This window comes from Dendrobates tinctorius, unplaced genomic scaffold (genome assembly GCF_039654945.1).
Source record: "Dendrobates tinctorius isolate UK_male_01 unplaced genomic scaffold, ASM3965494v1 ptg000108l, whole genome shotgun sequence".
Lineage (NCBI taxonomy): Eukaryota > Metazoa > Chordata > Amphibia > Anura > Dendrobatidae > Dendrobates > Dendrobates tinctorius.
Genome location: NW_027361776.1, coordinates 6,794,672 through 6,808,799, shown reverse-complemented (window position 1 = coordinate 6,808,799; position 14,128 = coordinate 6,794,672). Strand labels below are relative to the sequence as shown.

At 48.7% G+C, this 14,128-nt stretch overlaps 1 protein-coding gene across 3 annotated transcripts in view; it reads left to right on the top strand.

The window, feature by feature from the left end:
• Positions 1-14,128, top strand: part of TENM2 (teneurin transmembrane protein 2) — a 6,300,157-nt gene that overhangs the window by 4,546,215 nt on the left and 1,739,814 nt on the right. For all 3 annotated transcript variants that reach the window (XM_073589482.1, XM_073589484.1, XM_073589485.1), the window contains one exon: positions 2,546-2,659. In XM_073589482.1, the coding sequence (XP_073445583.1) occupies positions 2,546-2,659 (114 nt within the window). The remainder of the gene's footprint in view (positions 1-2,545; positions 2,660-14,128) is intronic.

Below are 14,128 nucleotides of genomic sequence, written 5' to 3'. Positions count from 1 at the left end.
GGAAACAAAGCTATATATATACAGTATATATATATATACAGTGGGGCAAAAAAGTATTTAGTCAGTCAGCAATAGTGCAAGTTCCACCACTTAAAAAGATGAGAGGCGTCTGTAATTTACATCATAGGTAGACCTCAACTATGGGAGACAAACTGAGAAAAAAAAATCCAGAAAATCACATTGTCTGTTTTTTTTTTCATTTTATTTGCATATTATGGTGGAAAATAAGTATTTGGTCAGAAACAAAATTTCATCTCAATAATTTGTGATATATCCTTTGTTGGCAATGACAGAGGTCAAATGTTTTCTGTAAGTCTTCACAAGGTTGCCACACACTGTTGTTGGTATGTTGGCCCATTCCTCCATGCAGATCTCCTCTAGAGCAGTGATGTTTTTGGCTTTTCGCTTGACAACACGGACTTTCAACTCCCCCCAAAGGTTTTCTATAGGGTTGAGATCTGGAGACTGGCTAGGCCACTCCAGGACCTTGAAATGCTTCTTACGAAGCCACTCCTTCGTTGCCCTGGTGGTGTGCTTTGGATCATTGTCATGTTGAAAGACCCAGCCACGTTTCATCTTCAATGCCCTTGCTGATGGAAGGAGGTTTGCACTCAAAATCTCACGATACATGGCCCCATTCATTCTTTCATGTACCCGGATCAGTCGTCCTGGCCCCTTTGCAGAGAAACAGCCCAAAAGCATGATGTTTCCACCACCATGCTTTACAGTAGGTATGGTGTTTGATGGATGCAACTCAGTATTCTTTTTCCTCCAAACACGACACTATGTAAGAGACAGCACTGTACATAACAGCAGAGGAAGCTATATAATAGGGAGCGGCATCATAAAAAGTGACTACACTATATCCTGAGGGATGGCACTATACATAATAAGTGAGTACACTATATACTAAGGGACTGTGTTAGACATAATAAGAGATAATGTCTTCCTCCACCTCCTCCTGTTCCTAAATCCAACTTCCTCCCATCCCAATCCCCCACACCCCTGATTGTCCTCCTCCCCCTGCATTACATTATTGTCCTCTCCCCGACCCCAATCATTGCCCATTCCGCCACCTCCATCATTTGCTCCTCCCTCACCACCCCATCATTGCCTTTTGCAACATCATTGTCCTTTTCCCTACCACCCCATCATTGCCCATTGCACCACCTCCATCATTTCCTCCTCCCGAACCACCACCATCATTGCCTTTTCCCCACCACCTCCATCATTGCTTTCTCCCCCACCACCCCATCATTGTCCTTTCCACCACCTCCAACATTGCTTTCTCCTCAACCATCCTCATAACTGCTCTCTCCATCACCCCATCATTGCCTTCTCCCCACCACCCTATTATTGCCCTTTCCACCATGACCATCATTGTCCTTTCCATCACCACCATCATTGCCTTTTCCACACCACCTCCATCATTGCTTTCTCCCCCACCACCCCATCATTTTCCTTTCCACCACCTCCATCATTGCTACCACTGCTCAGTGTCTCCCGGTGAACTCCTACAACCTGTCTGATGTCACCACAAGTGTGAGTAAGTTCTGAAGCTTGTGGTGCCATCAGTAAAGTCCTGGGAGTTCACAGCCAATTAACTCACTTCCCCTAACTGAAGTCAGTGCTAGCATTGTTAGAAATTTTCTCATGGCGCTCAAACTAATGTCAGCTGATGTCAGTACTTGGAAGCAGCTCCATAGTTTATATAAAATGTTTGAAAAAAGAAATAGCAAATGAAAATAACAAACAAAAAAAAAGCAATAAAAAAAGCCAGAAATAGACGCTTCAAGACAAAACACACCGGCATAATGCGACTTCTCCTGGCAAAACTCTGCAGGTACATCGGTGTCTAAAAGACACTGTGTGCAGATATCCTTAGATAGCTTTGCCAACTTTTCACAAATTTTTTTTCTGTCATTTATAAAATATCAAATCTTTACAGGGATCCAAGAGGTATAGTTTCTCCTTGTGGAGAGTGGCATTTCAAGCATGCCGAGATGAGGACTCTTTTAAGCCGCAATGCTCCTCTTGGAAATATGTGACAAGTCATTTGACAAGGCTCGTTAAAGGGTCGACAATGACTTCTAGGATTGCTACTTCCTATAGATGGCACTAGAGTTCTAGTCCTCTTCCTCTCTGAAGAGACAATTTGTAAATCTTTGCAGAAATCTTGATTTGAATGGAAAAATTCGAACCAACCTTGTGATATACAGAAACATAACTGGAAATGTCTCAGCATACTAATAATAGAAAAAAAAGCACTTATGGGTGTAAATACAATCATAGAAGCATTTATTCTATTAGAAAGCAAATTTAGTAGTAATATTTAGATTATATAAGATAAAACTAGTGTGGCCCTACAGGGGGTTCATAATGTGTCTACATGATCCTGCATGTATCTTCTCTATTCTGCCTGCATAATTGTGCTCATAAAGACACGAGGACTGACATCCATACAATTGTGGCGTAGGCTATTGTATATAGAAAGGGGCATAAATGCATTTTATACTGACTTGTCATCTTCTTATCTCTCCTGCAGCAATGCATCTCCTCGGGCTGAACTGGCAGCTCCAGCCCGCAGACGGACATACATTCAACAATGGCATCAGAACCAGCAGCGATGATGTGGCAACAATGCCATCTGGAGGCAAAGGTGAGGTTCTGTTTAGTGCTTCGTATCCTCAGTGACTGACAGCCACTTATTCTGCCTGCAGACCTTAGAGTCTCTGTGTCGGTGGGCTAGAGGGGAGTGCAATTGCCCCTGCTAAGTGTCCTTTCTGGCTTTATGCAACAGTTTTACCAAATGTCAGCACAGATAGTTGAAAAGATTTGTTTTCTATTGTACGTCAGCATGATGAAGAACGCTGTCATGGTCTCTCTTCTTTTTATTACATTTTTTTGTCACTGGAGGTAAATTCTTACCACACAATGATGTGTAATATAGTAACTGACAGCAACGCAAAGGAGCTCTGTTGTTACCTAGGACTAAATACACTACATTCTGTATATGGAGAAACAAAGTAGAATAAGGAGTACACCAGTGAATAAAATAAAAAAGTTTAAAGTAGTTCATAACAATTAGAATATAAAATGACACCTTTCAGGAAACAACAAGACCCATGGAGAGACAACTCACAAATCCATCAATATTGCACAAATCCCATGTATCCTGTGATGCTAAACAGTGCACGTGTGCTAATAGATGAGTCAAGGTAAAGAACCACATAGTAACATTCTTCAGTAGAAAGGTAAATATATAGCCCATATTGGGCATGTTCTTACCAAGACAAGATGAGTGGAGCCCCTGGCCAGGTGGTAATGCTCCAATGCGCGTTTCGCGTGCGTATGACGTCGCTTCATAAGGGGATATGTTGCTTTGAGCATACAGCACCTTCTTAAACCCCATGTGAGAGGTCATAGTTGGAATCGACCAATGACAGCAGCGCTCTCGGCGCATGTACATTGCACTCCCCAGATCCGGGTAATTGCAGCACAGGCATCCATCATCACTGTGCTCGCGTGAAGAGGGGAATTAACCCCAGGCGAGCACAGGAGGCAGAAGGACGCCAGGGGAAGCCACACATAAGCGCACGGCTGCCAATATTAAACCAAAATCACAGAAATTTAAAGGCATAGTGCGAATAAATACATGATCATAAAACTTTATTAGTAAATAGTAGTGTTGAGCGATACCGTTCGATACCCAAAAATATCGTATCGGATGGTATCGCCCGATACGAAAAAAATATCGGGTATCGCCGATTCCGATACCGGAAGTCCCATTCAAGTCAATGGGACTTCCGGTATCGGAATTTAAAAAAGCCCTTTATTTCCTTGTTGACTAATTCTACATAATTGAAAACAAATAAGAATCATGTAGAATGTATTGTGGGAGGTGGAGGAGACATTAAAGGCATAGTAGTTTATTCAAATCACATGGCATAGCATTAATTCCAATTTTTTTTTTCAAGACGTTCGGAGTTAAAAAGATATTGACTATGTTAACCTTTTTTATATTTTGTCAGATATGTATGTTTCACAACTTCCATGCTCTTCACCTTCTTTTGTACTTCTCCCACACTTTCTCCTTCATGATCCGCAGCAGTAGCATTTTTTTCATCAACTTTTTCTTCACCTTATTCATCTTCTTCTTCATCTTCTTCCCATTAATTTTTTTTTTCTATTCTTCATATTCTTCTTATTCAGCTATTATTAATTTTAATATGCTATTTCTTCATCTTCTTCCTATTCTTCTTTGTCTTCATTTTCTTATGGTGACAGGCATTCCTGTAGTACTTATCTATAAAAGTTATAAGATTACACCTTACGTTCTGCCTGTCACTAAAGATTTACAACAGGATTTGTCCGCGTTCAGTTTGGCCTGCAGTAGCAGGCATTTTCCAGGGGCACCACGAGGAGGAACGGACTCACCCCCATTTACTGCTTAGTCTTCTTCTGCTTATAATTTTGATTTCTTCTATGCTGATTTTTAGTCTTATGCTTAATGTTCTTCTGCTTTCTGTTCTTCTGCTTTTGCTTCTTCTGCTTCTTGTTCTTCAGTCTTTTGTTCTGTATCTTGGTGGTTGTCTTCATGTTCTTTGTCCTCTTGGTCTTATTATTAGGGTCATATTTCTGGTCTTCTTTGGTGTGGTCTTCAGGGTCGTCGTCATCAGGGTCGTCGTCATGGAGATCAATAAGGATTACCAAAGACAATTTCAAAAAGCTTGATCTTGGAAATGTAGCAGAAGGTACAAGAAGGCTGAGAAACTGGGTAGCAGTAGGAACAAGAGCCAATGGCACTACCGAGGACCAACTGACGGTGCTGGACCACGGTTACTAAGCAGAAGGTACCTGTGCTAAAAAGCACTACCAAGGACCAGCTGACGGTGCTGGACCTCGGATACCGAGATGGAGGCACCTAGGCCAAAGGCTAGGCCAAAGGCTGTGGCGAGAACCAGCAGACAGTGCTGGCACCCGGATGGGTAGCCGAAGGAACAAGAGCCAATGGCACTACCGAGGACCAACTGACGGTGCTGGACCACGGTTACTAAGCAGAAGGTACCTGTGCTAAAAAGCACTACCAAGGACCAGCTGACGGTGCTGGACCTTGGATACCGAGATGGAGGCACCTAGGCCAAAGGCTGTGGCGAGAACCAGCAGACAGTGCTGGCACCCGGATGGGTAGCAGAAGGAACAAGAGCCAATGGCACTACCGAGGACCAACTGACGGTGCTGGACCACGGTTACTAAGCAGAAGGTACCTGTGCTAAAAAGCACTACCAAGGACCAGCTGACGGTGCTGGACTTCGGATACCGAGATGGAGGCACCTAGGCCAAAGGCTGTGGCGAGAACCAGCAGACAGTGCTGGCACCCGGATGGGTAGCAGAAGGAACAAGAGCCAATGGCACTACCGAGGACCAACTGACGGTGCTGGACCATGGTTACTAAGCAGAAGGTACCTGTGCTAAAAAGCACTACCAAGGACCAGCTGACGGTGCTGGACCTTGGATACCGAGATGGAGGCACCTAGGCCAAAGGCTGTGGCGAGAACCAGCAGACAGTGCTGGAACCCGGGTGGGTAGCAGAAGGTACCCATTCAAAGCAAAGTAGCCAGGCCGCAAGCCGGACGCAGTTACTGAAACCCACAGTCCTACAGGGGGTCCATGTCCCATTGGCACTACGGATCCAGCCTTCAGTGCCAGTTCCCGCAGCCCACATAGGAGTCACCTAAACTGCAGGCACCGTAGAGTCGGCTAACCCGGCCGCAAGACGACAGGACAACGGATTGGTGGCATAGTGACCTTGACACTACCCGGAAACAGCAGGCGTGCTGAAAACAGGCTGGGCAACAGGGAGTACCCGTGCCAAAGACACTGCCGAGAACCAGCTGACGGTGCTGGAACCCAGATGGTTAGCAAAAGCTACAAGAGCCAATGGCACTACTGAGGAACAGCTGACGGTGCTGGACCACGGTTACTAGGCAGGAGCTACCTGTGCTAGAAAGCACTACCAAGGACCAGCTGATGGTGCTGGACTTCGGATACCAAGATGGAGGCACCTAGGCCAAAGGCTCTGGCGAGAACCAGCAGACAGTGCTGGAACCCGGGTGGGTAGCAGAAGGTACCCAATCAAAGCAAAGTAGCCAGGCCGCAAGCCAGCCGCAGTTACCGAAACCCACAGTCCTACAGGGGGTCCATGTCCCATTGGCACTATGGATCCAGCCTTCAGTGCCAGTTCCCGCAGTCCACATAGGAGTCACCTAAACTGCAGGCACCGTAGAGTCGGCTAACCCTGCCGCAAGACAACAGGACAACGGATTGGTGGCATAGTGACCTTGACACTACCCGGAAACAGCTGGCGTGCTGGAACCAGGCTGGGCAACAGGGAGTACCCATGCCAAAGACACTGCCGAGCACCAACTGGCATTGTTGGAGCCCAGGGACAATCATGGTGCAGGCCGAGGCCTACTTGGTGGCAGTTTTAGATTGTTTGTAGGCTACAACAGACTGTCAACGTGCTCCAATTAGGCATCTGTCTCCACTCTGTTTCCAGGATTTCACGTGACCACCAACACCGCCAGTTTATGCATACAGCAGCCGTCTGCCCAATCCACACGTGTTCCTGTGTTACTGGGGTTCTGTAATGTCGGCAGATCCCCTGATGTATGTCTGCCACTGTCTCGTGCTCTGTCCACATTTTCACCGCTTGCAGTGGGAAGGTGGACAGCGCAGGAGACAGTGCTGGACACACATTGGGGGATCTGCTCACGTAACAGAACACCAGGAACACAGGAACAAGTGTGGAATGCGTGGACGGCAAATGTGAGCAGGAACTGGCGGTGTTTGAGGTCAGGGGAAATACTAGAGACAGAGTGGAGACAGAGGCCAAATCAGAGAATGTTTATATCTGAAATAGTTACAATTTGGAGGCAGCAGCAGTTTGCCCTCCACACAGCAGGGGATCAGCTGACGTTACTGACCCCCACTTTCACATGAACGAGTGTTTTTTTCTGTGTGGACAGCACTTCCGAGCAACAACTGACGATGTTGGAGCCCAGGGATAGTCATTTTGTAGGCTGAGGCCTACTTGGAGGCAGTTTAAGATAAGACGTTGTTTGAATTTGGAGGAAGCAGCAGTTTGCCCTCCACACAGCAGGGGATCAGCTGACGTTACCGAACCCCACTTTCACATGAACGAGTGTGTTTTTCTGTGTGGACAGCACTTCCGAGCACCAACTGGCGTTGTTGGAGCCCAGGGACAATCATGGTGCAGGCCGAGGCCTACTTGGTGTCAGTTTTTGATTGTTTGTAGGCTACAACAGACTGTCAACGTGCTCCAATTAGGCATCTATCTCCACTCTGTTTCCAGGATTTCACGTGACCACCAACACCGCCAGTTTATGTGTACAGCAGCCGTCTGCCCAATCCACACGTGTTCCTGGGTTACTGGGGTTCTGTAATGTCGGCAGAGCCCCTGATGTGTGTCTGCCACTGTCTCCTGCTCTGTCCACATTTCCACCGCTTGCAGTGGGAAGGTGTCACGTCTCCGTCAGATTTGGGGCCTGCTGTTCCGGTCGCAGCCACTAGGAGGCGCCGGGCTGCCACTTCGCCGTCAGACTCGGGGACGGCTGTTCCTGCCTCGGCCACTGGGAGGCACCATGGTTCTATTACGTTGCCGTCAGACTCAGGGCCTATGGTCCCAGCTTTAGCCACTAGGAGGAGCCGGTTTGTCACGTCACCGTTGGATTCGAGGCCTGCTGTTCCGGTCACGGCCACTAGGAGGCGCCAGACCGCCACTTCACTGTCAGACTCGGGGACGGCTGTTCCTGCCTCGGCTACTGGGAGGCGCCGTGGTCCGCCCGTGAGTTATGGTGGTGACAGAGAAGTGGCTCCTGCGCAGGCATCTGGTGGGCGCAGGCTCCGCCCCTCTGTCAGTCATCAGGGGGTTACTGCAACTCCATCTGGCCTGGTCCTGGGGGCGGCCCTAATGACATCACCAGTCCAGGAACCTGTGAGGGATGACCTGATCCCTCAAATACCTTGGGACTGGTCTTGCAAGCCGCCGGATATATTCTTGGTTCCCCTGTGTGTTACTTAGTGATTGATTTCTGTTTGACTCTGACTTCAGCCTGGATTTCTGACCCCTCTTTTGCCTGATGATTCTGTACTTCTGCTACTCTCCTGGTTTGTGACCTTGGCCTGGATATTCTGACTCTGCTACTTCCTAAACGATTCTGTACCTCTGCCGCCCTCCTGGTTTTTGACTCTGACCTTGGCCTGAAATTGACTCTGCTATTGCCTGCTGTTTTTGTACTTCACTCTGACGACCGACCTGCTCTAGCCGCTGATCCTATTCAGACAGCGCCTCCTGGGCTCTGTTGTAAATCCAGATCCCTGTAGAGGGGTAAAGGGTATCAGTGTTTCTCGGGGTGTTGCCTGGCTGCAGCCCAGAACCGCAGACGGACGTTACATTATATCCGGCCCTAAAATTAACTGCTTCTTGTGTATATACCCAACATATACAAAAGCAGTCTCCCTGAACTTTTTTTTTTTTTTTTTTTCTCTTCTTCTGACTGAGCTGATTTTTGGCCTGAACACCTGGTGCACTGCACAGCCTGGAAGATCTCTCTCATTTTCTTGCACAACTATGCGGCAGTCTGGAGTCTTCAGGGAGAGAGCTGCACCTCAGAGATCCATGCTCCTGGCACGTCGACCTCTGGGCAACTACTCTGGCTATGGTTGCCCAGAGGTTCAGGTATTGCCCGCAGATGCGGCTAAAGTTTTATTACCCATTTCAGTTTCATGTGGTCAGAAATCGCTGTGTTTAAACGCGTATGTGGATAGTGGTTCTGAAGGAAATTTTATGGATTCCTTGACTGCTAGGAATCTGGGTGTAACACTACTAACACTTAATGCCCCTATTAAAACCACGGCTATTAATGGCGCGTCCATTATTCAGGAGGGGGTTAAGTTTGTTACTGCCAAGGTTGCTATGTCTGTGGGAGCATTACACACTGAGCTGGTGTCATTTTTTGTGATGGACAATTTAACCTCTTCAGTTATTCTGGGTATGCCATGGCTACGCCAGCACAATTCTGTCATCGACTGGCACTTGGGTGACGTTGTACGCTGGAGCCCACAGTGTCAGAAAAATTGCATATCCTTGGCAGTAAACCAAGTTAAGGTTAAAACCCCCCACATACCGTTTGCTTTCAGAGATTTTGAGGATGTCTTTTCTATTGTAGAATCTGAAAAGCTACCCCCTCACAGAGAGTATGATTGCCCTATTGATCTGATTCCTGATGCCCGTCTCCCTAAGGGAAGAATATTTAATCTCTCTGGTCCAGAGCGTCAGGCCATGAATGACTATATTGCAGATAGCCTAAGAAAAGGGTTTATCAGACCGTCCATTTCTCCAGTTGGGGCCGGGTTCTTCTTTGTGGAGAAGAAAGATGGTGGTCTCAGACCCTGCATTGATTATCGGGAGTTGAATGCAATCACTATAAAAAAACAGTATCCGCTTCCACTCATCCCTGATCTTTTTAATCAGCTAACAGTAGCCCGTTGGTTTACTAAACTTGACCTCCGGGGGGCATACAATCTAGTCCGCATAAGAGACGGGGATGAGTGGAAAACGGCCTTCAATACACCCCTTGGCCATTTTGAGTACCTGGTTATGCCGTTCGGACTCAGCAACGCACCTGCCGTATTTCAGCACTTTGTTAACGATATTTTTAGAGACATTTGTGGGGTGTATGTCGTGGTGTATTTAGATGACATTCTGATTTACTCTGCTGACCCTGTGACACACTCTCAACACGTCTGTTCTGTGCTACAAAGACTACGTGAACACTCCTTGTTTGCTAAACTGGAGAAATGTGTCTTTTTTGCTGAGGAGGTACAGTTTTTAGGATACATGGTTTCAGGTAAAGGCTTCCGCATGGATCCTGCCAAGGTCCAGCCTATTAAGGCTTGGGTGCAACCAAAATCGCTAAAAGCGCTGCAGCGATTTTTGGGGTTCGCTAATTATTACCGCAAGTTTATTAGAGGTTTCTCAGAGATTGCCAAGCCACTCACGGATCTGACCCGGAAAGGGGCGGACGTGGCCAACTGGAATCCTGAGGCAATTCAGGCGTTTTCTACGTTAAAAGAGAGTTTTGTGGCCAACCCAGTTTTGGTTCAGCCGGATCTGGACCGTCCATTTATTGTGGAGGTGGATGCCTCTGAAGTCGGAGTGGGAGCAGTGCTATCACAAGGCACTACATCCCTCACTCAGCTTCGTCCATGTGCGTTTTTTTCCCGCAAATTCTCTCCCACGGAGAAAAACTATGATATTGGGAATCGGGAACTATTGGCAATTAAATGGGCCTTCGAGGAATGGCGTCACTTCCTCGAGGGCGCCAAACACAAGATCACGGTAATTACCGATCATAAGAATCTGACATACCTAGAATCAGCAAAAAGGTTAAATCCTAGACAAGCAAGGTGGGCATTGTTTTTCTCTAGGTTTAATTTTATAATCACCTTCCGCCCTGGTATAAAAAATGTGAGGGCCGATGCCCTCTCTCGCAGTTTCTGCCCCTCACAAGCCGAGGACTGTGAACCAGTTCCGATATTGGCCACTGGGATCATTGTGTCCGCAGTGTCATTGGACCTTCTGGAGGAGATCCGTAAATCCCCAGAACAAGCCCCTGACACTACGCCACCCAACAAATTGTTCGTTCCACCTGCGTTTCGCCTACAAGTGCTTAGAGAATCACATGACTCTGTCTTGGCAGGCCATCCTGGTCTCAATAATACCGCCAGATTGATAACTAGGAATTTTTGGTGGCCGACGATGGTTAAGGACTGCAAAGAATATGTCTTAGCATGTGAGGTCTGTGCCCGCGCCAAGTCCTCCCATACTCGCCCTGCCGGCTGGCTCCAGTCCTTGCCCACCCCCGAGAGTCCATGGACCCACATCTCCATGGACTTCATTACGGACCTACTGTCCTCAGATGGAAAGACGTGTATCTGGGTGGTGGTGGACAGGTTCAATAAACAATGTCATTTTGTCCCCCTGTCGGGGTTACCTAACTCGGAAACGTTGAGTAAACTGTTTATTGTACATGTGGTACGTTTACACGGTACCCCGGTCAATATTGTGTCTGACAGGGGTACCCAATTCGTGTCAAAGTTCTGGAGGGCGTTCTGTAAACGCATTGGTATTGAGCTATTTTTTTCCTCGGCTTACCACCCTGAAACCAATGGGCAAACCGAACGTGTCAACCAGGCTCTGGAGCAATACCTTCGTTGCTACATCTCAGAACACCAGTCCGATTGGGCAGAACATCTGCCACTAGCCGAGTTTGCCCTAAACAATCAGTATCAGGACTCCATTAAGTCTACCCCCTTTTTCTGCAACCACGGGCTGCATCCGCGCTTTGGCTCATTCTCGGCCAGAATGTCGGAGCTTCCTGTGGTAGAGAAAAATATACATCGTTTAAAAACCATTTGGTCTGAGGTAAACTCTAACTTGAAAGGGGCCCGGGTTAGACAGACCTCGGCAGCGAACAAACGGCGATCCAAAGGACCGCACCTGGGAGTTGGAGACAAGGTTTGGCTCTCCACCAAAAACATCAAGCTTAAAGTACCGTCTGCCAAACTGGGTCCCAGATTTATTGGTCCATACGAGATTATAGAGGTGATTAACCCGGTGGCCTTCCGTTTAAAACTCCCTCAGTCTTTCAAATTACCCAATGTCTTCCACAAGTCTCTCCTCAAGTTGTATCGCTCCCCAATTCACCCTGTCCCGTCCCCTCCTCCTCCCGTTTCGGTCGGAGGGTCCTTGGAGTGTCCTTGACTCCCGCCTTGTAAGAGGGTCCGTACAGTATCTGGTACACTGGAGGGGCTACGGCCCGGAGGAGAGGTCCTGGGTCCCTGCGCGGGACATCCATGCAAAAGCACTGATTAGAAGGTTTCACCTCCTTCACCCTGACAAACCAGGTTTTGAGGGTCCGGAGGCCCCTCTTGGAAGGGGGGGTACTGTCACGTCTCCGTCAGATTTGGGGCCTGCTGTTCCGGTCGCAGCCACTAGGAGGCGCCGGGCTGCCACTTCGCCGTCAGACTCGGGGACGGCTGTTCCTGCCTCGGCCACTGGGAGGCACCGTGGTTCTATTACGTCGCCGTCAGACTCAGGGCCTATGGTCCCAGCTTTAGCCACTAGGAGGAGCCGGTCTGTCACGTCACCGTTGGATTCGAGGCCTGCTGTTCCGGTCACGGCCACTAGGAGGCGCCAGACCGCCACTTCACTGTCAGACTCGGGGACGGCTGTTCCTGCCTCGGCCACTGGGAGGCGCCGTGGTCCGCCCGTGAGTTATGGTGGTGACAGAGAAGTGGCTCCTGCGCAGGCATCTGGTGGGCGCAGGCTCCGCCCCTCTGTCAGTCATCAGGGGGTTACTGCAACTCCATCTGGCCTGGTCCTGGGGGCGGCCCTAATGACATCACCAGTCCAGGAACCTGTGAGGGATGACCTGATCCCTCAAATACCTTGGGACTGGTCTTGCAAGCCGCCGGATATATTCTTGGTTCCCCTGTGTGTTACTTAGTGATTGATTTCTGTTTGACTCTGACTTCAGCCTGGATTTCTGACCCCTCTTTTGCCTGACGATTCTGTACTTCTGCTACTCTCCTGGTTTGTGACCTTGGCCTGGATATTCTGACTCTGCTACTTCCTAAACGATTCTGTACCTCTGCCGCCCTCCTAGTTTTTGACTCTGACCTTGGCCTGAAATTGACTCTGCTATTGCCTGCTGTTTTTGTACTTCACTCTGACGACCGACCTGCTCTGGCCGCTGATCCTATTCAGACAGCGCCTCCTGGGCTCTGTTGTAAATCCAGATCCCTGTAGAGGGGTAAAGGGTATCAGTGTTTCTCGGGGTGTTGCCTGGCTGCAGCCCAGAACCGCAGACGGACATTACAGAAGGTGGACAGCGCAGGAGACAGTGGCGGACACACATTGGGGGATCTGCTGACGTTACAGAACCCCAGTAACACAGGAACACGTGTGGAATGCGTGGACGGCAACTGTGAGCAGGAACTGGCGGTGTTGGAGGTCAGGGGAAATAATAGAGACAGAGTGGAGACATAGGCCAAATCAGAGAATTTTTAAATCTGAAGTAGTTACAATTTGGAGGCAGCAGCACTTTGCCCTCCACACAGCAGGGGATCAGCTGACGTTACCGAACCCCACTTACACATGAACGAGTGTTTTTTTTTCTGTGTGGACAGCACTTCCGAGCACCAACTGGCGTTGTTGGAGCCCAGGAACAATCATGGTGCAGGCCGAGGCCTACTAGGAGCCAGGTGTAAATCGGAGTTATTTTGACTTTGGAGGCAGCAGGAGAGTTTGCCGTACACACAGCAGGGGATCAGCCGACGTTACCGACCCCCACTTTCACATGAACAAGTGTTTTTTTCTGTGTGGACAGCACTTCCGAGCACCACCTAGCATTGTTGGAGCCCAGGGACAATCAGGGTGCAGGCCGAGGCCTACTAGGAGCCAGGTGTAAAGCTGAGGTATTTTGACTTTGGAGAGAGCAGGACACTTTGCCATCCACACAGCAGGGGATCAGCTGACGTTACTGACCCCCACTTTCACATGAACAAGTGTTTTTTTCTGTGTGGACAGCACTTCCGAGCACCAACTAGCGTTGTTGGAGCCCAGGGAGAACCAGGGTGCAGGCCGAGGCCTACTTGGTGGCAGTTTTAGATTGTTTGTAGGCTACAACAGACTGTCAACGTGCTCCAATTAGGCATCTGTCTCCACTCTGTTTCCAGGATTTCACGTGACCACCAACACCGCCAGTTTATGCGTACAGCAGCCGTCTGCCCAATCCACACGTGTTCCTGTGTTACTGGGGTTCTGTAATGTCAGCAGATCCCCTGATGTGTGTCTGCCACTGTCTCCTGCTCTGTCCACATTTCCACCGCTTGCAGTGGGAAGGTGGACAGCGCAGGAGACAGTGGCGGACACACATTGGGGGATCTGCTGACGTTACAGAACCCCAGTAACACAGGAACACGTGTGGAATGCGCGGACGGCAACTGTGAGCAGGAACTGGCGGTGTTGGAGGTCAGGGGA